The sequence below is a fragment of the Cupressus sempervirens genome, chromosome 5 (assembly GCF_028749045.1).
Source record: "Cupressus sempervirens isolate cs-2001-9-10 chromosome 5, ASM2874904v1, whole genome shotgun sequence".
Lineage (NCBI taxonomy): Eukaryota > Viridiplantae > Streptophyta > Pinopsida > Cupressales > Cupressaceae > Cupressus > Cupressus sempervirens.
Genome location: NC_143122.1, coordinates 74,444,842 through 74,469,438, shown reverse-complemented (window position 1 = coordinate 74,469,438; position 24,597 = coordinate 74,444,842). Strand labels below are relative to the sequence as shown.

At 41.0% G+C, this 24,597-nt stretch overlaps 2 protein-coding genes across 13 annotated transcripts in view; both read left to right on the top strand.

Moving 5' to 3' along the window:
• ABCB29 (ABC2 homolog 12) overlaps positions 1-24,597 on the top strand; it is a 242,590-nt gene that overhangs the window by 93,851 nt on the left and 124,142 nt on the right. The gene's annotated exons all lie outside the window — the stretch shown is intronic.
• Positions 18,498-23,304, top strand: LOC149554619 (uncharacterized). The gene is made up of 5 exons (XM_089833540.1): positions 18,498-19,386; positions 21,398-21,795; positions 21,901-22,124; positions 22,235-22,422; positions 22,519-23,304. The coding sequence occupies exons 1-5, from the start codon at positions 18,498-18,500 to the stop codon at positions 23,130-23,132; spliced, it is 2,313 nt and encodes a 770-aa protein (XP_089689666.1). The 3' UTR covers positions 23,133-23,304.

Sequence of the window (24,597 nt, the reverse complement as noted above, 5' to 3'; positions counted from 1 at the left end):
AAAGTCTCCATAGGTAGACCTCTTCGCTTCACCTGAGATGAGTTAGTAAAGTTTAGAGTTGCTCTGCTGTCAAGTATCACCATAACCCTTTGTCCTTAAAGGGTTTCCCATACACGAAAAACTGTACACCTCGAGCTACCGACTAAGGCAATAGTTCCTCCGCGTCGTACCAAAGTTGCTATTGCCTCCGTATGGTTTAAACTGAACATGTTGGTGTCATTGTGAGGTTTGTTGTCTTCGGCCGACATTTCTTCCTATTCATCCTCATCATCAGACACGACCTTGATGTAATGGATCTTTCCTTTTCTGAGGCATCTATGTTCAGGCTCCCAAGTTCCCTTGCAATTGAAACACAGTTTCTTCCTTCGGAGTTCCTGTCTGGTAGCTTTGTCCAGCAACGGCTTCTTGGGCGTAGGTTTGTCCCTCGAAAACGTCGACGGTTTGGAATGCGAGTAACTTTGAGAGGATGATGCCGATGAGGATGCCATATTCTGTGCTTTATTGATTGCCTCCGACAAGGTGGCAGGATTGGACCCCTTTACCCAACCTTTTAGAGGTTCTTTCAGTCCATCCATGAAGAGCACTACTTGTCTTATTTCGGAAATGTCTACAACCAAAACAAAGAGTTTCTGAAATTCCGTAATGAACTGATCAACCAATTCAGTTTGTTTTAGTTGTGCCAAATCTTTGAAACTGAGTTACGGATCTTAACTATCAAATCACTCCATGAATTTTGCATAAGTATTTATTTGATCATGCCCTAAAGTTATGGTGTTGTGATGCCACCATTCATGCGCAACTCCCTCCAAGTGCATCGCCGCAAATTTGATTGCTTCTTCTGGCATAGGATTCGGCTAGAAGTAAGTATCAGCCTTCATTTTCCATGCTTGCATAGATATGGAATCGGATCTGTTAAATGGAGATAGATTTACTTTATTCAACTTCCTTTTGAGATCATCATTAAAATATCCTCTGTTTCCACCTCTCGAATATCTCATTCTTAGATCCGCATAATCTTTATAGGATATATCTTCCTCAAGATTTGCATTCTTCCAGTCTTCTCTCAGTTGTTCTTGCGTCTCTTGAAAGGTTGGTTGTTTCCCTCCATGTTGTGCCTCTGTTTGTGGAGCAAAAATTGGCATGGAAGGTCGAGAGCGTGTTTGATGAGGGTTTGATTTACACGACACCTAGTCTGCGCTGTGATTGCTTTGTTTTCCAGAATTTTATTGTCCGCCAACTTTCTTGAGAGTCTCTTCCATGAGTCGTCGAGTATCAGTGATCTATGTCTGATTCCTAGCAAGTTCCCTTAGTAGTGCCACTAGTTTGGCAGTTGTTGGTTCTGATTCGGCAGCCATTCGATCAATAGAATGTGTCCTCTTCTGGCTATAAACTCTCATTCATTGTCAATAGGCTGGCAGGATCGAAGCGCTCTGATACCATTGAAATGTTCTTGACCTCTGTGTGGGTGTGACAAACAAGGATATGGTTCCTGATTTTTGTTGTGTAATAATGAAGTACGGATACACTAGAACTAGGGCCATACAGTAATGCTAGTTATGGAGGGTAGTACGAACAATGCTAGAGGTCGTACGATGACAGATAAAGTGGCCATACAGTGGACGCTTACAAGTTGTACGGTGTAGACAAGATAGCCGTACGGTGGACTATGTGTCTGTACGGTAGAAGTTATGTGGCTGTACGGTGGTTACAAGTGGATGTGGGAAGCCGTACAAGAAGGTTGTTTGGTGGGATGAAGAGGGTCGTACGGTCAATGAATACTGCACAGGAGGAGGGTGAATGTCATATGGAATGAAATACAGAACTTGTAGACAATATAAGGGACAGTAAAATGCAAGGAAAGACACAAAATGCTTATGAAATACCTTATTCATTCAACACAAGAGAATTTGATAATAATGACTTCATCAATTCACAAGATAATAGTGCTCCGATTTGCCAGATCTGAGCGAAGTGCTACAGGCGATGGAATAGGGTGAGGGTTGAATCCTACCGAAATTGGAAGAGCCGAATAGGGAAGATCTTTCACTTCCCAAATGGCAAACAACAGAGAATCCCAACTAGAATTTGCAGTACAAGAAATAATCCAAATTGCATACATAAAGACTACCTCTAAGCTGTGCTTAAATACTCGTTGGGGAAAAATTTTCGAGGGCGTAAAGAGATAGCTGACAGCGACACAAATTACAGAAACAAAATAAGAATGGGTTCGAGATACAAAAAAATCATCGGCCCGTTACAATAGTTTGATAAATCTTTTAAATCAAAGATGGGCATAGAGATAATTTTGTCCACCTCTGTCTTCCGCAGTGCCTGTTTGAGAAGGTGATTGTCTTCTGTACGCTCCCACCAAGTGCGACACTCACTGTCTATGACACTTTCAAAAGTAATATTGGCAGCTATGATTTTTTTTGCTATATTCCCTTTGTCCCCCTTGCTTGTCGGGTTTGTCACCTTCTTCATCTTCACCGACAAGGCTGATTTCTTCTTTTTAGAATCAAAGATCTTTCCCTTGCTAGGATTTCCCAGACTTGACCATTTTATGGTATTTAGGAAAAATGCCCTTGACTTGATTCTATTCTGACTCCAACTGTTCTTGTTTACGTGGCCTGCCTGAGTTTCTATGTTGGGCCCCTTTTGAATATAGGATGTCCCTTCTTGTACATCCCCTTCCTTGTAGCTCCCTTTTGCCTTCATACTCGAGAAGCCCTATATGGCCTCTTCTTTTGTCACCGTACTTGTCAAGCTCCGTATGACCTCCTCTTCCGTCCTATGGCCAACTCGTATGGCAACTCTATATGGCAACCAATCCCTCATATAGGCTGTTCATACTGTAACCACACATACAACTGTTCGTACGAATGTCGTGCTCTTTTACGTTCATACAGATGTTCTGGTACGACCTCCTTGTCCATACATCCTCAATTGTAGTCTAGCTATATGTTGCTCACTTCGGACGTGTTCTTCATTCCTTTGATCGTATGGCTCAGTCCAAACCGCTTCTCTTCCTCCTACAACTTTCTCCTATCTCTTTGTTCCTATGGGCCTCAAACTTGGAAAGTAATGTGATAGCTCCTTTGTGTTTTTTATATGCTTGGTTTGCTTGGTTTAGGTCTCCTAGCTTTTTCTTCCTTTGTGGTATTATATCTTCTTTTATTTTAGAAGTGTTCTTTATATTGATATAATAAGTGGACATGCATTCCCTTCTTTCTTGATATGACTTTAATTTGGACCCATTGATTAAGTCCTTCACTAGTTTATTATTCAGAGTTGACAATTTTATTGCCCCATTCTCTTTAATCTCTACTATTCTATATGGTCCCAGCCACCCAATTTTAAAATTTGTTGGCTTTATCTCATTTTTTCTGTTATACTTGAGTACCAATTGGCCTGGTTTGAAATTCATCTTTTTAAAGTGCTTATCATGCCAAAATTTCTATCTTTGCTAGGCTACTTCCATAGCCCATTGAGCAAGTGTCCTCCTTTCGTCCAGTTTTAGTAGTGTGGAGTCTTTCTTTTAGACTCTCCTCATCTCCTAACCTGTTTTAAACTGCTGCTCTTCGACTTGGCACTGTATGATCCATTGGCATTACTGCTTCTTGCCTGTACATTAGATGAAATGGTGTGTGCCCAGTGGTATGTAAAAACCCGAACTATCTTCCAACTTGGATATTGATCACAACTTCTTGTTTTTGCAACTTTAATAGTTTTATAATGTATTTGCTTAATTTTCTATGAAAACTAGAATCAGCAAGTTCAAGAAATTTGAAATGAAAATAGATGACAAATGGATAGCTTCCTCAACTCTTTGTTTATGCACGTTTCTTTCAAGAACATAAATGTAAATCATATAAAATGAACATGGCATTTGTACTGCAATTAATCGTGTCAAGCCGTGAAATGCAGCAGCTCCCTATAATTCACAGTGACTCCATAATGCCCAACCCATTGCAGATGGTAGCCGTCCTTGGGTTGCTCATGCTAATGCAAAAAGTTGTGTAGAAGGCGGTAAGCAAGGGAGCCAGATTATCCACGTGGCTTCACCAAATTCCTTCGTATGACTGTAGACTTTGATGCTAGCTCCAACTGTAATGCCTCACGGTTTGCTTGATAGCCGTTCCACTTCAAGCACAGGTTGTGAATGATATCCGGTTTCTAAGAATGCTGACGCCTAACTTCTGGAGAATAATCACCTTCGTTTCACACATAGCTGCTAGCATCAATTAATATGTAAACTCCTAATATCAAGTTTGATCTCCAATACAAGCTCCTAGCAAAAATGATAAACTTTCACACTTCCAGAAAACACTTTCAGCTGTCACAATAACTAAATCAATAACTCCTTAATTGCCAAATATTAGGAAATTGAATAACCTCCCGGATGTTCGTCTCCTTATCCACAGTGAACACAGTTGGAGATTATCTAACAAATATCAGATCCACTATACTTCAGTAGTATAATGAAAACACTTCTCAGATACAATCATGAACAATAGAGAAGTTGGGCAAACTTAGCTATACCTCCGCAGCTAAATTGCAAAGTATTTCCAAACCTTTATACATCAGCAAGGGCATACAGTTAAGAACCCAAGAAAAAGCCACAAAGGCACAAAATCAAATATATAATCGTGTGTTTTTCCCAAATGAAATGAGCTCCCATTTATAAGCTTTTCATTGGAAAAAGTTTCCATAGAATTCCACTTCAGAAAATGTGGAAGTTTCCTAAAACAACTCAACACTAGAAACTTTCCAACTTGTTTTATAGAAATATCTCTTTAAGTCATTATTATAATATAAACATTATTGTAATAATGCAACTCAATGAATAAATAAATAAGAACTCATGTAATTATTAACCTGATCAACTATAGGTGACGACCAAATGCCAAGCCATCCACTGTGCTGCTGAAAATAGCTAACTGCCACAATATACTTACTAAAAATAGTAAGTAATCAACTAAGACTCCCAAAACACCCTGTCAGCTCACGAGGGTCGCTATGATGAGCTAACTCAATCAACTACACAGACTGGCCCAAAAATGGAGACATTACATGGTAACCTTGTAAGTAGTCTTGTACACCCATGCCACTGTCATGTCCCCTTCTCAGCTCTAGTTCGATGGGCGCCAGTTTAATCCATCGCCACATCTGGATAGATTAATAATATTATTTGGCACGATGTCTACCAGTCACAACAGGAGTTTAATTTAATATTCTTTAGAACTTTATTAAAGTGAGAGGAATTAAGTTATTTTAATGTTATAAGTTATTTACTTTATAAAATGACTTTAAGTGACTACAGGACGAAAATGGAGTTTTAATTCCACATTCCTTGCTCCTTGCGATTTTCCTCACTTCGAGGCTATAAAAAGAGCTTACATTTGGATTAATAATATACGAATATTTATGAAAGAGAGCTCTTGAAATCTTGGTTGCTTAGTGTGACTGGTTTAAGACTGGGAGGACGAAACCCCTCTAAGTCTGTATGTATTCTAGGGAGTTGGATGATACCCCAACTTCCATCTTCAAGTATTTAGTGGTATTGGGCTAAGAAGTCAGCAAGTCATGGAGACACAGTTTTAAAGAAAAAAAGTTTGTGAGGTAAGTGTAGTTTGGTTTACGTAAAATATATAGTTGAATACCTTGAGTTAGTTGCAGGTGTCTGGATTTTAAATATTAACAGCTGGTACCTCCTTTCGAGTTGTGAACTTGGCTCGAGGAGAAAAATGTCAATATCATTTCTACGTGGAGGGGTATTATTTCAGGCATCTCCTGCAACTCGTGAGAGAGTGGGTCCTAGTTAGCGCTTGAATCTAAACACTGGCTGAGGTTTATAATATTAAGTCAGGCATTTAACGCGGGTTGTTTTCTTTTCCAATATTTGGCTTGCTGAAGTTGCAACCAGCTGAGAAGAACTAGGCATAGTCGGCTAGACTGTTAGCGGACACAAGGTGTTAGTGAAGGTGGGTGGATTAAGTTATCAACAAAGCTTGGAGACAGTATATCCTGCCGTGTAAAGGGCATATATAGGTAGCCGCAGGGACTTCCAGCCATTACGGGTGACAATCATAAGCCACGGCTAGTAGTTGCATACACAGGGGCTTCAAAAACTGGGCATCTAGAGGGAGCCGCATACAATTGGTGGTATCATGGGTTAGTTACGTAGAATCATGGCCTCATAACTTCATATGAGATTTTCAGCTCTAAGCTAATCACCCGCTTTGATAGGAAGGATGTTGAAGTCTATTATAGGGACTTGGCTCAGTTACGTCAGAGTGGATCATTAGATAAGTACATTGATGAGTTTCAGCGTATATCAGTGATGGTGCCGGACATGACAGAACGACAGAAGGTGATGCTATTCATAGAGGGTTTCCAGGATAGATTTAGGGGTTTGGTTAAGGTTCTTAAACCAAACACTCTAGATGATGCAATCAAGATAGCTCACAACTAGGATTCACCCTCATCTATATTATACCTTCCAAAGAAACCATACAGGGGATCCACATCAAATCAAGGGAATAAAAACCAGTAGAAAACCACTCCTCCCAGGTTGGATTTTGAAACACGGAATGAGCTCAGAAGGAAGAAATTGTGCTTTACCTACAAGGAACCGTGGACCCTAGATCACAGATGCCTTAGGAAAGGCAAGATACATTATGTAGAGGTTTAATCTGAGGATGAAGGGGAGCAACAAGGAGGTGAAGAGGGTGAGGACAGCGAAGAGGAAGTAGTTGAAGAGCAGGCCCTAGAACATAAGAAGAAGAAGAACATTACGAAAGAGCCTCCAGTCATAGCCACTCTTTCCAGTGATCTAGCATGTCATCCTTTCAGAGTGAAAGGCGTGGTTAAGGGATAGCACATTGTATGCCTTTTGGATACAGGAGCTTCACATATCTTCATCACCACACAGATGGTAGCTAGGAGGGGTTTACTGGTAGTTGACATTCCTGAGTTTGAGGTGAAGGTGGTAGGCGGTGAAGTTTTGGGGTGTATAGGGAAGGTAGCTGGTCTTTAGATACAGTTTGATGATTATCTTTTGGAGGGTAGCTGGTCTTTAGATACAGTTTGATGATTATCTTTTGGAGACTAACTTCTACGTTGTTGACTTGGATGGGTGGGATGCCATTTTGGGTAGACAGTGGTTAAGGACTCTCCGCAGGTACACCTTTGACCATGAGACTATGCAGTTGGAGTTCTTACAGGGTGATCGGTTGGTAGTCCTCAAAGCCATACCTGATAGTGGACCCAGATTGGAGCCGAAGGGGTTAAGGCGCGTTAGGAAAAGATACAGGCAATTCTGGATTGGCCACCACCGAGGGATGTATTGGAGTTATGGGGTTTCCTTGGTCTCGGTTCCTATTATTGGCGGTTTGCCAAGGGGTTTTCACAGGTAGCAGCTCCCCTTACCGATTCGACATAGAAAGGGGCATTTTCTTAGACAGAGGATGCTGAGGCAACTTTTGATAGGCTGAAATAGGTGATGAGTTCGTGTCTAGTGCTAGCACTTCCTGATTTTTCTAGGCCTTTTGTTTTAGAGTGCGATGCTTTGGGAAGCGGGATAGGGGCAGTATTGATGCAGGATCGTCATCCCATTGCTTTCAAGAGAAGGGAACTCAAGGGCAGCAAGTTGTTATATTCCACCTATGATAAGAAGATGCTAGCTATCATGCATGCCTTAACCAAATTTAGGTAGTACTTGGTGGGAAGTAAATTTACAGTTAAGACTGATGATAACAGTTTGCGTTATTTCCTAGAGCAAAAAAAGTTGAATGAAAGGCAGCAGAAATGGGTTAGTAAGATACAAGCTTACGATTTTGACATTGAACATGTCAAAGGGAGAAATAATATAGTTGCTGATGGTCTTTCCCGACGACCCCCTGTGCTTGCATGTTACACTATTTCAGAGATTTCAGCAGATTGGAGGTCCCAGTTATTAGTGGCGTATTCCAAAAATACCCATGCTTGTCGGATTTTGGATGGTATATTTCAGGACGAGCGGTACAAGGTAATGAATGATGTTATTTATTACAAAAATGGTATTTACCTAGTACCTGAATCTAAACTGAAGGGGGACATTATGCACAGCATACGTGATGCACCATCAGCAGGGCACCTAGGGTTTTTCACAACCTACAAGCAGATTAGAGAGATTTTCATGGAAGGGGCTTAAGGATGATGTACTACAGCATGTCAGAGAGTGCACAAGTTATCTTCCACAGACTAATGGCTAGACCGAGATAGTGAATAAGTGGGTGGAAGGATACTTGAGGAACTACATTGTAGGACAGCAGAGGGCATGGGTTAAGTGGTTGTATTTGGGAGAGTATTGCTATAACAACATCTACCATATCTCCATTCGGATGACTCCCTTCCATGCTCTTTATGGTTATGAGGTCCTCTCTTTTATTGATTTGGCATTATTGGCCAAAGATTGGATAATGGACCAGCAGGATATCCTCAGAGCTCTCAAAGATAATATTCAGTAGGCACAGAATCGGCAGAAGCTATACACTGATCGACATCTCACTGAACGGAGTTTTGAGGTGGGTGATAGAGCTTTTCTTCGTCTTCAGCCATATAGATAGAGTTCCTTGAAGAAAAGTGGATCTGAGAAGCTTAAGCCCAGATTTTATGGACCTTATTATATCACCAGGAGGGTAGAAGTTTCTTATGAGTTGGATTTTCCCAGTGACAGCCAAATTCACAATGTTTTTCATGTCTTGTGCCTCAAGAAGGCTGTGGGTCAGCAGGTTGTACGTTCAGTGAGTTTGCCCCCGCTTGATGAAGTGGGTAAGCTTAAGTTGGTGCCAAAGGAAGTAATTGAAACTCGAGAGAGAAGGTTGCGCAATAGAACCGTTAGAGAATATTTGATCCATTGGAAAGACTTACCTTATGAAAATGCCACTTGGGAAGGTGAGTCTATATTGCAGCATCCATCATTGAGATTGCTTGAGGGCAAGCAATCCCGGGAAGGGAGGACTGTCATGTCTCCTTCTCAGCTCTAGTTCGATGGGCGCCAGTTTAATCTATCTCCACATCCGGATAGATTAATAATATTATTTGGCAGGATGTCTTCCAGTCACTACAGGAGTTTAATTTAATATTCTTCATAACTTTATTAAAGTGAGAGGAATTAAGTCATTTTAATGTTATAAGTTATTTACTTTATAAAATGACTTTAAGTGACTATAGGACGAAAATGGAGTTTTAATCCCACATTCCTTGCTCCTTGTGATTTCCCTCACTTCGAGGCTATAAAAGAGAGATTACATTTGGATTAACAATATACGAATATTTATAAAAGAGAAAGCTCTTGAAATCCTAGTTGCTTATTGTGACTGGTTTAAGACTAGGAGGACGAAACCCCTCTTAAGTCTGTAAGTATTCCAGGGAGTTGGATGATACCCCAGCTTCCTTCTTCAAGTATTTAGTGGTATTGGGTTGAGAAGTCGACAAGTCATGGAGAGACAGTTTTGAAAAAAAGAAGTCAGTGAGGTAAGTGTAGTTTGGTCTACGTAAAAGATATAGTTGAATACCTTGAGTTAGTCACAGGTGTCTGGATTTTAAATATTAACAGCTGGTACGTCCTTTTGAGCTATGAACTTCGCTCAAGGAAAAAAAGCCAATATCATTTCTACATGGAGGGGTATTATTTTAGGGGTCTCCTGCAACTCGCGAGAGAGTGGGCACTGGTTAGCGCTTGAACCTAAACATGGGCTGAGGTTTATAATATTAAGTCAGGCATTTAACGCGGGTTGTTTTCTTTTCCAATATTTGGCTTGCTGAAGTTGCGACCAGCTGAGAAGAATTGGGCGTAGTCGGCTAGACTGTTAGCAGACACAAGGTGTTAGTGAAGGCGGGTGTATTAAGTTATCAGCAAAGCTTGGAGACAATATATCTTGCCGTGTAAAGGGCATATATAGGTAGCCGCAGGGACTTCCAGCCATTACGGGTGACAATCGCAAGCCATGGCCAGTAGTTGCATACACAGGGGCTTCTAAAATTGGGCATCTATGCTGTATTTGTCTCCTGAAGTGAACATTAAGTGTTGGATATTCAAATAATACGTGGTATGTTATGCACTTGTCTTCAATCAGTCATAGAAGGAAATCCTAAATGTGTAGCATATTGTGTTCAGGAAACTAGAGTGAGTGGCATCAATACACAACTTTAAAACTTCTAGTTATAGCATTGTTACACATAGCTTTCATTGGATGTTTGCATGAAATCACTCGACCATTGGTGATAGTGTATGGTTCATTTATAATTAGATCATTCAGAAATTTAATTGGGTAGTTGGATGCGTCTACATGGACATGAAACTGTTTATTCCAGTTAGGGTATATGAGGATCAGGCTCCTACTAGTCTCTTCTTTAATTCTTGGAAAGCCTTCTCCTGTTCTTCCTTCCAAAAAAATCGTTGTCCTTTTCTCGTTAGCTTTTCTAGGGGTAAAGTTACTTACACAGATCCTTTTATGAACCTCCTATAGTATCCTATATGCCCCAAGAAAGGTTTGACACCTGTTACGTTTGATGGAGCCTCCATATCCAGAATGACCTTGATCTTGTCATGATCTGTCTTCAATCCTTGCATAGGATATGACCAAGAAGTTTGCCTTGTGGAACCATAAATCTATATTTTTTTGGATTCAGGGCCAACCTTGCTCTTCGACATCTATCCATGCATTTGCCAATAATTTTGAGGTAGTGCTCCTTCCCATTGTAGACAGACCAGTCATCGAGGAAAGCTTTGAAATTTCCTATCGACATACCATCGAAGATGTGTAGTATGATTCTTTGGAACGTGCCTGGTGCATTGCACAACCCAAATGACTTCTTGTTATAGGCATATACATCATCTTCAACAACAAATGTAGTCTTTAGGTTATCTTCCTCTGCAATACTGATTTGATTATATCCTGAAAATCCATCCATGAAAGAGTATATTCTATGGCCGACCACTTCTTCTAAGATGTTATAAGTAAAGGGGATGGGGAATGGATCTTTTATTGTTACTGCATTCAGACATTTGAAGTCAACACAATTCAAATTTGGTTGTTGTCCTTCTTTAATGATATGACTATAGGAAGCACCCATTCACTTGTTTGTACTTCGAATATTATCCTTTCTTCCAACATTTTTGTGATTTCTTCCTAGACCTTGGCTGCATAGTTTGTATTCATTTTGTAAGGTCATTTTCGTACTAGTTTGCTCCTAGTATCAGTGGTATCCAATGGACATACAGCTTCGGGGGCACACCTTTCAAGTCCTTGTACGTCCACGCAAAGATGTCCTTGTACTCAAGGAAGATTCTAAAGGGTGCTGCCTTCAATAGTCATCCCCTATTAGAATCTCCCTGGGTTTATCGTCTTCTACAAGGTTTATAGTCTGTAGTTTGCCCTCCTTGTATTCTACCTCTTTCTCAAATATGTGTGTTGGTGTCCTGCCAAGGGTTGTTGTACCTTCTCTGTATTCCTTATAACCCTATGGGTACCTTTCTTCAGACTTCGATTCTTGGATTTCCAACATATTACATTCTGGCTGGAAAATTTCATAGTCTCCCATCTACGAGTGAAATAATCCATTGAGGGAGCTCGTTTCATCTTTCGAGCATTTCCCAAGTCTGAGCACCCCTTCCTCATCTGGTTCCACCCCTTCATGGCCTTCTCCCTTTGCTTCTGAATCTGATGCCATGTCCTAACTTGCAGATTGGTTCCTCAGGTCTATGGTGTACTTCCTGTCCTTTGATTCAATGGATAGAGTGTTTCGTTTCCAATTATGGGTAGCTTTTGTTGTAACGAGCCATCCTCTTCCCAGTAAAGCATCATACGCCTTTTTCTCTAGAGTAATAACCACAAAATCAAGGAAAAATTGTTGTGTACCGATTACTACCTTTTGTCCCATCAAGGTTCCTATTGGCTTGATTTTGTGCCGGTCCATTCCCACCAGTTGAAATCTAGGTAGCTAGAGTGTGAGTTTCCCTATTGCCTTCTATGTTTCCTCAGATAAGACATTTATGCCAGAGCCTCCATCAACAATGGTTTTCGAGAGTTTATACCCTAATATTTCCATTTCTACTACTACTGGTGTCCTTCCCATTCCTATAGTGAATAGGGTGTTGTTTTCTTTCTTGACCTCGTCTTCTTCTTTCTTCTCTTCTTTGTAGGGTCTCCCTCTCTTGCTTGCCCCTTGTGTTAATGCTACTTGCAGCTGAGGTAATGTTTCTAGTAAATCGACAATTTTCACCAGGATGATGGTCTCCAGTATTTGTTTCATAATATTTGGTACACCCCCATCGGTAGAAAGTTTATTTGGCCTTGCCTTCCCTTCTACTTTCATGTTCTCTTGAATACTTTTCTTGGCTTCTTGAAAAATCTTTCCTTCTTTGTAGCAGCATTCGGGTAGACAAGTTTCCTTGCTTGCATCCTTGTGATAGCAAGAATTTCACTTTCTGGTTCTTTAATCCCCAACATGTTCACTCCTTTTTGCAGCAATTCGCATCCTCATGATTGCTTGGTCCACATCATTTACACAACATTCCTCCATTCTGTCTTCCATTTTGACAATCTCATGCAAAATGCCCCCATTCGTTGCACCGCCTACATTGGATCATAGGTCTTCCTTTAGAATCATACTGTATTGCTCGTTGGGGTATGTTGTTATAGCTGTTATTATTACTCTCTCTTCTATTATTTCTATATCCTCCAGGTGAGGCTTTTGTATTTGTGTTCCTTGGAGGGGTGGAGGGTGGTGTGGATTGCTCTCCTTGGGTTAAGAATACTTGTGTGTTCGGTGCTTTAAGATTGTATGGAGAGTCTTTGATTGCGTGTCCCAATACCTGACAAATCTCACAGAATCCTATCTGTGGGCATGTCCCTTTTGTATGGGCCTCCTTTTCATAGTCTATGCACCATAGCTCCCTCCCTTCCTTTTTTCCTTCCTTACTTCCTATTACTTCCTTTATCAAACACCTCATGTCATTCCTCAAGGCTTGGACGGTCTTGGATTCATCCCCACTTTCTTCTGAACTTCCACTCCCGCTTCCATGCCTTCTTGGCTTGGATTTTTTTTCTCACTTTCTATGTCCATTCCATGAGTACACACATCCAAAAAGGTTGATGGTGGAACTATTTTCACCTTTTTCCGTAGGGACGATATTAGTCATTCAATGAACCACCTTTTCTTTAATCCATCTGTAGGCTTATTGTCAAATTTTCCTATCAGTTCCTCCAACCTCCTACTATAGGCTTTAACCGATTCATTCTTTTCTTGCCTTGTATCATAAGTCTCTGTCACTATTTCATCATCATCTATAAGGAGTTTGAATTCTTCTTCAAAGGCTGTACAAAGATTATTACATGTATTCTTCTTGCCTGCTTCCAAATTTGCATACTAGTCGATGGCTATGCCTCTCAGTGTGGTAGGAAATGCTTTTAGCAACTTATTTGCATCATTCTCTCCGTTTGCTTTCCATATGGTTATGCATGTTTTACAGTGATGAGTGGGGTCCTCTGAACCATCCTAGCTAAATCTAGGCAATTTTTGTTTGTCCATTGCCATTCTGTTGCCCTTTTTTCCTCTTGGTGGGACATCCCCTTTTGACGGGATGCTTCTTGACAAGACACTCCCTCCTAATGAAACAGTTTCTCCTAACAAGACGCTCCCTCCTGATGGAACACTTCCTCCTAATGGGAAGCTCCCTCTTGACAGGATGTTCCTTCGTGATGGAACACTTCCTCCTGATTGGAAACTCCCTCCCAATGGGACGCTCCATCCTGACGGAACACTTCCTCCTAACGGGAGGCTCCCTCTCAACGGGCTTGATTCTTGATTGCTCGACCCGACAGTATCTCCTTCTCTTGCGCTTAGGTTTTGTTCTTGTTGAAGTTCTCTACATGCAGGGGTTTCTGCACCTTAACTTCCTTCCTAGTCTCAGAAGTAGCCAAATTAGCTATTCCTTCGATTGTATGTTCAATCAACCCTTCTTGAATTCGGTTAGGATTCCCCTGTCCTCTTAAATTATGACGTCTTTCCTCCTACTGTTGGAGACGTAATGTTCTCAAGGCGATTTCTTGCTCAGTTTTTTCCTCTGGTATCTGCCTCGAATATTTGTTTAGAGTCAAGGGCATGAATTGGTTTAGTGTCTATTTCCCTTCCTACGATTATCATGCTCCTCCAAGTTGCGTTTCTGTGTCCTTTCAGCGAACTGTTGGAGCACTTGTTGCCTCCTTCGTTCCCTTTTTGTTTTGGCTTCTTCCTCAACACGTACCAAGTTTGTTTCCAGCAGGCGAGGAATTTGTCCAAGTAAATCATACATGGTTGGTGGCACCGAAAGTTCGTCGCGTATTGTGCTCTCAGGAATCGTTCACTCACGAGCTTCCCTTTGCACGTACTAACCGACCGCAACTTCCCAAGCTGTCACTAGATCGTGTGTCAATTAATCTTCTCTGGTTATTTCCTCCTCGTCTTTGTCACTATTTGTTACTTGTATACATGGTAGGAAGGGTCTTCCCATTACTCCATTCTGTCTTGCCAACTATCTTCATATTCGGACTTAGGCAACAGCACCAAAATGTAGAATGGAAATACTACCCATGTTCACCAAATAATAAAGATATATCTACAGAGCAATAACATAGAATGTACCTTATTACCACAACACAAAGTTGGCGAGGGAATGTTTTACTTTATTCATACCAAAATATCACAGAGTATATCAACAATATTTCGAAGTCCTTATAACAAGTTTGGTTGGTTGGGCAAACCAACCAACGCATTCCCTCACTTCGTAACTACCCAACCCGCTAAATCTTAGCAAGTACTAAATACAATAATACTTTATTATAGACTACATGCGACGGTTTTTCAAACAACTCCCAATGTTATGGAGTTATACGCTGATTGAAAATCCACAAAGATATGGAGTACTGTCTTTTAACCTCAAAATAAAGATAGTATCTCCAATAGAACTGCATATGCCCAACTTATAAATACTTCATACGGTGCCTTCATTTGTAATGACCCTGCTCAAATCCGATCCCAAAATGCTGATAAAGGTTCAAGAAAACACTTTGCATTCAAGGGTCATATGACTGTTATAAAATTTCAGTTTGCTTTTATGGCTCTTTCCTTCACTTAGCATTAATAAGAATGCTTGCAAGGAGACTCTGAATTGACTAAACAATGACTTAACATGAATGTGCAACTAATTTTGGCAATATTCAATGCATATATATGACCTAAGCATGAGAAATGAACAACTACAGCCAACTGACATTTTTACAAATAGTTGGTATGCAAACTAACTAGCTGATAAATAATGATATTGAATTTGCTCAAATGACACCAGCAACTATTATCTCCTCAATTGCAATGAAATTTCTAATACAATGCTCATGAAATATGGCCAAGACTCTTGGCATTTACATGGATTACAAAAATGATAATGTTGGTATAATGCACACTTATAGCTGAAACTTGTAACACCTAAAATGCAATGCTAACAAAGGAACCTAGTTGTAGATGGCTGTAATAGTTTTCTCCAATGCTGTCTTTCTGCTTTGCTTTTTTCTGTTCTGCTTTTTCACTTGCTTTTTTAAGATCTTATTTCGCTTTTCTTTTTCAAACTACTTTTTCGAATCTTCTTTGGACTGCTTTTTCGGATCTGCTTTTTCGGACTGCTTTTTCGGACCTGCTTTTTCAGACTGCTTTTTCGGACTACTTTTTAAAACTCAAACCCTCAGGTAGTCTGAGTATACAAATCAAGCTCAACTTGAAATGGCTGAATACCACTTCCAAAGTGCAACCCTTTGGAAGGTCTTTCACTTCCTCAGCTATGCAATCTCTTGAGAGGTATCGTTCTCAAGGATTATGTTGAATATTTGCAGACTTGGATGGTGCCACAAATGCTCAAAGAGAATGGTAGTAGAATCATCAATTCCCGTCCGTCCAAATGAGAGGCCAAGCCCTTTATTAATTTACTTTTCTAAGAAGTTACTAAGGACTTCTAGAAGCATCCTTTTCTAGGAAGTTATTAAGAACTTCTAGAAACATCCATTGTAAAATCCCATTATAATGCACTTTTTATAAAATAAGAAGTGCAATCTCAACTTAAAATTATAACATGTAGGCCGCGTATAAAAAGTAATGATAAAATAATATCTCCAAGAGCATAATAAGCCATCCAATCCTCAAATAAACATCAGAATGACTCTCTCATCACAACCACTGGTCTATGAGAGTCCGTGATAGACTAATCTGGCACGCAAAATGATGTCAACCAAAACGGGGACATTACAGTCCGCCCTTCCTGAAATTGCTTGTCCCCAAGCAATGGCCAAACAACAAACCAGTCAATCCACTTGGATCCCAAATGTAGTCATGAACCATATTGCTATCAGTCAGCGTAGGCTCCAGCGACAACCTCTGAAATATAACCAAGAGGAATCCATGAATGAATTGTGAATCACTGTGCAACTGAACTCCAAATCCACTACTGCCACAGTCAGGAACCCACGAGGCACAAACTCTCGAAATATCAGACCCCAAGTAGAGTAGATCACCCAAACTTTCAACATAATAAACACCATCCACACAACCCACCGTGTTATGCGGAATGCACACTCCAACTTCGCTACAATGGTGAGCACTCCCACATGAAACTGCACCAAATACAAAGAATCCACACACTATACATCTACTGCAGTTAGCACAACTCTGCAGATCACCGACCATTGTCTCATAACCATAACTCCCATGCATTGCTGATGGCGAATAGTCATCATATGATAGATAGCAAGAACTAGAACCCAAACCAAATTTGACGGCCATCAAGTCCTCAACATCTAGATCAAAAGCAAACCGATGAACATTTCCTGCAGTATAATGCCAGTAAAAAGAACCAATCCTAGTCAAAGACTCATCCTGCAGACGTGATATGACCAACTGTGACTGATCATCAACTAAGTCAGAGGATGATATAGGCAAGGGTGCAGAATCAACAACATCACTAGTCTTTGTGCCCTCCAAGTCAAACATACCACAATGCTCAGCTACAGCGCCCAACTCAGCTGAACCTGCCTCCAGTGGAAACAAACCAAATATGCCAATACTAGTGTTGTGGACAGATATATCCTCATCTCCATTGCCTCTATCAACCTTGACCATGGACATCCTCAGATCACTAGACACCACGGTCTATGACTGTACAAAATCTGGTAAAGATTGAAGTCGTTCTAACTCCATGGTCACCTCAGCTAGATGAAACTGTGACTCCTCGAAAGCCAATTGTGTACTCTCAAGAAACTTAGAAGTCACCTCGAGTTGCTGAGTAAGCTCACTTACCTCATCTTCCTTGACTAGTAATGCGTCATATGCTGCATTGCCCCACTCCATAAGATAATCTCTGTCGGCTACCAACTGCATATGATTCTGTCTCAGAATCCGGATACCCTTCCATAAAGAGTGGATCTCTATCAAGGAAAGATAACTGCCTCCCCGCTCATCACTAGTAGAACTCCATCCATAAATTGCTAACAATTGACGAGCAGCATCGAAATGCTTGTAAGTGATAGCAATATCTCGCTCACTAACTCTCAATTGACTAGACACATGATTGTGCTGACTGGTCGAACTCCTATACTCTACCCCTGGTACACTATCCAAAGGAGTAACCTCAGAATAGCTATCATTTGTAATACTGCCATCCAAATTCTGTAGAGCAACCTCTGAACTCGTATCATCAAATGGAGCGACTAAAGCATCAACATCAAAAACCTCAGTATCAAAAAAAACTGCTAAGGAGACTGTCCTCAAAACTGTCCACAACATCCCCCTGGGTGTCATCTGTAATAATCAGATCCTGGGACTCTTCTGTAAACTCTGTCATATCTGAGAGATCATCAACCCATTCCAACAAGAATGGTCGACTGGATACATGAACAATGCCAAATACAGGTGTGTAAAAACTAATTCCAGCATCAAACAAGCTGCTGGCATGGATGAGAACTACACTTGGTAAACTACTAATCAAGTCCATGATGGTGCAACAGATACTACTACCAAAGAATGATAGATATCTCCGGTCAAAATGATCCCAAGTACTAAGATAAGGATCCCAACATCTAATCCATGAACGGAAACAAACTAGCAATTCAAGTAAACTAACTAGCAATTCAAGTAAACTTCTCACCTGAGTAATGTGAATAATACCAATTGACTTCACACACCTGTCTACAATCTCTGAATCCGGAGTGTGAATGCTAAACATACTCATATCATCATCAACATGTGACTCAATTGTAAAAGAAAACTGAGTCCCTGCTATACGTGCTAACTGTACATTTGAATGTCTTGGTTGCAAGTTAATAGTATCATTCAGGCCAACGGATTTTACATGGGTATTTGGCATACCTGGTCATGCTCAGGGTGGGAGAAAAATAGAAAGCAAGCCGAAAAAGTTAAGCCATGAAGTGAAGATGAAGTTGATACAACTTGTGTGCGGAGACCTGTCACAGATAGAACAGGAGGCTCTTTCAGACACGTCCAAAGGCAGAGGACTAAAGAAATCTAATATCGAGGAGGGGCATTGGCGTTGTTTGATGGACATAGTTAAAAGTCGTCTCACAGGTTCGAGCCGCGCTTTAGATATCTCTTTTCCCCACATAGCCATGATGAATGGAATTTTGCACGGTAGAGTTTATGATTGGGCAACATTATTGGCCGAGCGGATGTCAGAGTTCATGACATTGCAACACAAAATGTTCTATATGCCACATTATGCTATTGGTCTGTTCTTGGATGCGACGACGTGGATGATTCCGAATGATGCACTGGAGGCAAAATCGAGACCACTTGCGCTTGGTGAACCACCTATAATGCAGTGGAAGCACTTGGATACTCTCGGCACCAAAATAGTAGGACAGAAGCGACCAAGGCCAGATGGTGGTGACACAGATAGCGGCCGAGAGGAGACATCTTCAAAGGAGAATGGGTCTGAGGGGGAAGAGGAGGATGACGAAGAGGCAGAAGTGATCACAGCCATGCCTTTGAGATTTCCACGGCCTGTGCTTTCGACTACGACACACTTGGTTCTTGTAGGTACACATGGTATTCCAGGATTTGGACAGTTCAGACAGTCGGTGGTGATGATGCTAGTTTCAGCTATGACGCAGCCCACCGTAGAGACATGCACCATAGAGACACGAGCTGTAGCGGAGTCACATCCAGCACCGACGGAGCTAGTAGCTCCGGAGGCACCGATGGAGCCGGCTCGTGAGACTCTACCAGATAGAGAGACTTTGGTACCTGACAGGGAGATGGAGATAGACACAAAGACATGGTGTTGGAGGTACTCGCAGGCGAAGAGTTAGGAGCATCAGGTGGCCGACTAGATTTAAAACTCGCCGAGTACTCGGCGAGTTTTTAAAACTCGCTGAGTTTCCTAGCTCGGCGAGTTTTTAACCAGTTAACTCGCCGATTTAAAAACTCGGCAAACTCGTAAAAACTCGCCGAGTAATCGGCGAGTAGTCGGCAAAAACTCGGCGAGTTTTTCCTAAAAACTCGCGGTTTACTGGTGAACGCGGCCTGTGAGGATTTAAGCGGCAGTGAGTGTGTTTTTTCTCATTCTTTCTTGTATTTGCATTGTTTAGAACCTTGAGGAGTGAAGAGAAGAAGGTTTGGAGGCATTCTTGGCTGATTGCAAGTGATTCAAGGCGGATTTGAGTGGATTGTAGAGGATTCTAACCGATTTTAGAAGACAAATTTCTTTCCAGGTATGTTCATCTTATCATAGTTTGAAAACTTTTTATAGTTTTATAACAAATGTTCTTTTGTTTTTGTTGTTTTTTGTAAATGTTTTCAAATCATTTAAAATCATTTTGAATCATTTGAAACCCTAGCTTCTAAGGATATGGTTGAAGTTTGTTGTTTGCTAAGGATATGGTTCAAGTTTGAAGTTTGAATCATTTGAAACCCTAGCTTCTAAGTTCTAACTTTGTTTATTCATTTCTCTATATATTTATGTGTAGGGCAACGGTCAACCATTAAAAAAATGACAAACCCACAAGAAGAGTGGCCACAAACACCATGCCCATCTGGATATATAGGCACTCGACCTAAAAATGCAAGAGATAAGGCATGGCGGTATGCCTATGAAGCTCCAAATCCAAATGATATTGGGAAGGTGATATGCATTCCCTGTGAGAGAATTATTTCTGGAGGCATAAACCGCCTCAAATACCACCTTGCAGGCATAAAGAAACATGACTCAAATCCTTGTCTCAAGGTAACTGATGAAGAAAAAAGATTCATCCATGCCCTACTTGCAGCTGCTGAAGAGAAAAAATTGAATAGGGAGAGGGCAAAAATAGCTATGAGGGCAGCCATAGCTGAATCTGAAGGAGCTCCTTTTGATATGCAAGAGGAAGAAGAAGCACTTGAGAACATACCCGGATCTCTTCGTGGCCCACGGATCCGCAAACAAAATTTCTCTTTTACCGGTTCCACTTCTTCTACATCTCCTACTTCTTCATCATCACCATCTAGATCCCCATCAGGGATAGGTGGTTATTTTGTGCCCAGGAACACACCTGGAGCACAGCCATCATTAGAGGGCACTGCATGGTTTAAGGAGGTGCATGAGCAAACTGATATTGCAGCAGCTGATTTTTGGTTTTTCAACAATATCTCAATGAATGCCGCTGATAGTCCCTATTGGGTCAATATGGTGAATGCAATGACAATATCAGGCAAAGGGTACAAGCCGCCTAATCGCAAGGATATGAGTGGAAGGTTAGTATTTTACTATTTAGTAATTGTAAATAATTGAGATTCACTTTAGTTCATTGTTATATTTTAAATCTTAATTGTTATAACTTATTTCCTAATTTTTTACTAACACTTACACTTTATTTAATATTACACTTAAATTTTGTAGGTTCCTTGACAAAGCGGTTGGTAGGGCAAGATTGTTGATAGAAGACCAAAAGAAAGAGTGGAAGAAGTATGGCTGCACCATTTTATCTGATGGGTGGACAGATGGAAGAAGTAGAACCATTATTAACTTCTTGATTGCTTGCAAAGATGATGTGGTGTTTTGGAAATCTGTCGATGCCTCCAACAAAGTGAAAAATGCAGCCACATTGGCTTTAATGTTGGAGAATGTTGTCATGGAGGTGGGAATAGAGAATGTGGTGCAAATAATCACAGATAATGCAGCAGCATATGTGGCAGCAGGTAGATTTAATTTTTTATATTTGAATCAATATGAATCATGAATGTAATGCTATGGTATTATTCAATTTAGATTTGATGTAATTTGTAAATACTAAATATGGAAAGTTTGTTACTGATTATTGATTTTTTGCTAATCTTTTAGGTAGAATCCTCCAAGACAGGCATCCCACACTTTTTTGGTCACCTTGTGCAGCACATGTCCTTGACCTTCTTTTGGAGGACATAGGAAAACTTGATTGGGTGAGTCCAGTTGTGGAAGATGCTAGGCGAGTCACGAAATATATCTATAATCACCCATGGGTTCTCAGTTTGATGAGAAAAGCCACTAAAGGCAAAGATTTGATGAGACCTGCTATGACAAGGTTTGCAACGGTCTTCTTGACGTTGCAAAGTATTCTTGACCACATATTGGCTTTGAAGCAAATGTTTGTGTGTGCTGATTGGGTTGCTTCACCTTACTCAAAGAAGCCCGAAGGAGAAGCTGTGGCACGAATAGTCTTTGATGATAGCTTTTTTGCAAAGGCTAAGGAGATTGTGGAGGTAACTTCATTATATTTTTAGACTTTTAGTTTATTCAAGTTTCATTTTCAATTCATAACTTACTATGTTATTAACTAATTTGTATTTTTCAAATTTCAAATGTAGATGTCTCTGCCCCTGGTTCTAGTCTTGCGCACATGTGATGGGCAGCAATCCCCAATGGGAGGTCTTTATGAGGCCATGGATAGGGCGAAAGAGGCTGTTAGAAGTTACTATCACGGGGACAGTCTCAGATTTGACCCCATTTGGGAAATAATTGATAGGAGGTGGAACAATATGCTCCACCAACCTATTCATGCAGCAGGCTACTTCCTCAATCCCAAATTCAGGTATTATGATAATTGATTGTCCTTGAAGTTGGGATTTTAATAAGTCTTTATTTTACTTTACTTTTTAAGGTTGTGTAGTAAGACTTGATATCATTTTCTATTTGTTTTAGGGCTGATGATTCCTACTCAGATCCTAATGGAGAGGTCATGGAAGGTCTCTCTAAATGCATTGAGAGAATGATATCAAGTGAAGAGGAGAGAGACCTTATTGTGACCGAACAACAAATCTATGTGGAATCAAGGGGTCCTTTGTTCTCTTCTATGCTAGCAAAGAGAGCAAGATCTACTCAAGCACCAGGTAAAGCGTCAAACATTAAAACTTTTGCTAATTGATAAGTTGTGCTTCTAATTTTGTTTTTTATTGCTTTATAACTTTTTAAATTTTGTTTTGCAGATGCTTGGTGGGCAAGTTGGGGTGGCAATACCCCCAATTTAAGGAAATTTGCTCTCAGAGTCCTATCCCAACCTTGTAGCTCATCCCATTGTGAGCGCAATTGGAGCTTATTTGAGTCCATCCATACAAAGAAAAGAAACAGAATGACTCAAAAACGGCTTAATGACCTTGTTTATGTGCACTATAATCTTAAGTTGCGCATAAAAAAGTCACAGCTCTTAGAACTACCTGGTCCGCTTGATCTAGATGAGATAGATCCTTATTCTGATTGGACAGCACAGGAGCCAAGTACATTGTTTACACCAGATGAGATCGCTGATTTGGAGAGGCAGGCCATGGAGGGGGAGGTTGACACTGATTTTCAGTTCACTATGGATGACATTGAGGATGAGGACGAGGATGATGATGATTCAGGCGAGGATCAGACATTACCATTAGGAGGAGATGCATCCTCTTCCAGGACGCCGAGCCAGTCAGTAGAGACGTCGAGCGAGGGGGCACAGCCACAGAGTTCACAGTCACGCAGCTCACGCCCTATCCCAGTGCGGGGCACTTCTTCTAGGACTAGACCCCCTCGCTTTCCTGCTAGTGCAAGTGGAAAGAGGAAGATGTGATTGGCATTGTCACATTGTATTGATGTATTTAGACTTTTAGTATTTACTTCTAGTTTGACAGATTGAAACTATTTAGTAATTTACTATTTTGCTTCCTACCATGAGCATTCTGCATGAGAATGCAATTTTGTACGCATTATGCATTTATATATATCTAAACTTTGTTTCTTTCTTTTGTATTGTCTTTAATTAACTTATTAGATGCATCTTCTCATTAAATTTTGCAAAATAAATGTATTTTTAATTAAATTTCAGCGGTTTTTTAGGTTCCCGAGTTTTTCCCGAGTTTTTTTTTTAAATCGCCGAGTTTTTCCCGATTAAACTTTTGGGGGGCTTGGCGAGTTTTTGCATTTGGCGAGTTTTCCAACTATGGTGGTGGTCACAGTAGACATGGCACTATTGGCATCACCTGAGTAGGACAGTGAGAGAGAAGACCGAACCCAGAGGGTGAGTGCTTTTCCGAGTACAAAGTTCCACCGAACTCCGACACCTCGAGTGACATACTTGCCGACACCCACGCGGGAAGCAGTTTCGGAGAACCCATTTCAGGAGGTTGCACAGGCACAGAATGAGGGAGTACCGCTGGCACTGTTGAGTGTATGGCGGATGCAGTAGAGAAGGCTATGGGTACACAGCAGGAACACCCACTAGAGCAGGAGGTAGCGATGACAGAGGCAGTTTTTCTTGATGATGTTGCAGCTCTAGCATCTCGGGCTCGCCAGGCTTTAGTTTCGGCAAAGATGCAGGCGTTAGAGTTAGTATGGAAGGAGCTGGAGAGAGTCATATCCTTCATACAGATGGAATGCCTAGTTGCCTTTATGGTTTGTTTTGAGGAGAGGGGATGGCCCGATGTGGAGACCTCGGAGATGCAATAGGATTGGTCCATGACGACGGAACCCGAGATGGAGGGTCGGGTTGAGATACTGATACAAGAGATCGCGAAGTTATACAGGGAAACATATTACACTCTTCGGAGGAGTCAGGCGGACCAGATAGCAGCTGAGAGAGCTCTGGAGGAGTCAGCTACCAGGTTTGCCTCGGAGAAGGCAACCTGGGAATCAAAGAGGGTGGCTTGGCAATCCGAGAGGATAGCCCTGTTAGCGGAAAAAGAACAGTTAGTAGCAGCAAACGAACAGTTGGCGGCATAAAAAGAAAAGATGGCAGCGGAAAAGGAGAAGGAATTGGGAGAGGTTGGAGAGATGATGCAATCAGCCCTAGAGCTCCAGTTGGAAGCGGAAGCAGAGCTAAAGATCAGAAAAGAACAAGTCTACTAGCTAAGGGCAGAGGTGAACGAGTTGCGCACGATGCCTGGGACACATCCCTTTGTCTAGTACTTATGCATTGGTGTAATTTGTTAATGAAATTTTGTAATGAATTTTGTTGTATTGTCGTCCGAAGATGACCTTTCTTTTGGGGGGGGGATGATGTTGTCGATAAAATGTATAATGTAGCGGACGGGTAGAGT

Coding starts and splice junctions, on each gene's coding strand:
- LOC149554619 (XM_089833540.1), top strand. CDS start 18,498: ATGAAGTTGATACAACTTGTGTGCGGAGACCTGTCACAGATAGAACAG. Junction 22,125..22,234: donor TTCCTCAATCCCAAATTCAG/GTATTATGATAA, acceptor TATTTGTTTTAG/GGCTGATGATTCCTACTCAG. Junction 22,423..22,518: donor AAGATCTACTCAAGCACCAG/GTAAAGCGTCAA, acceptor TTTGTTTTGCAG/ATGCTTGGTGGGCAAGTTGG.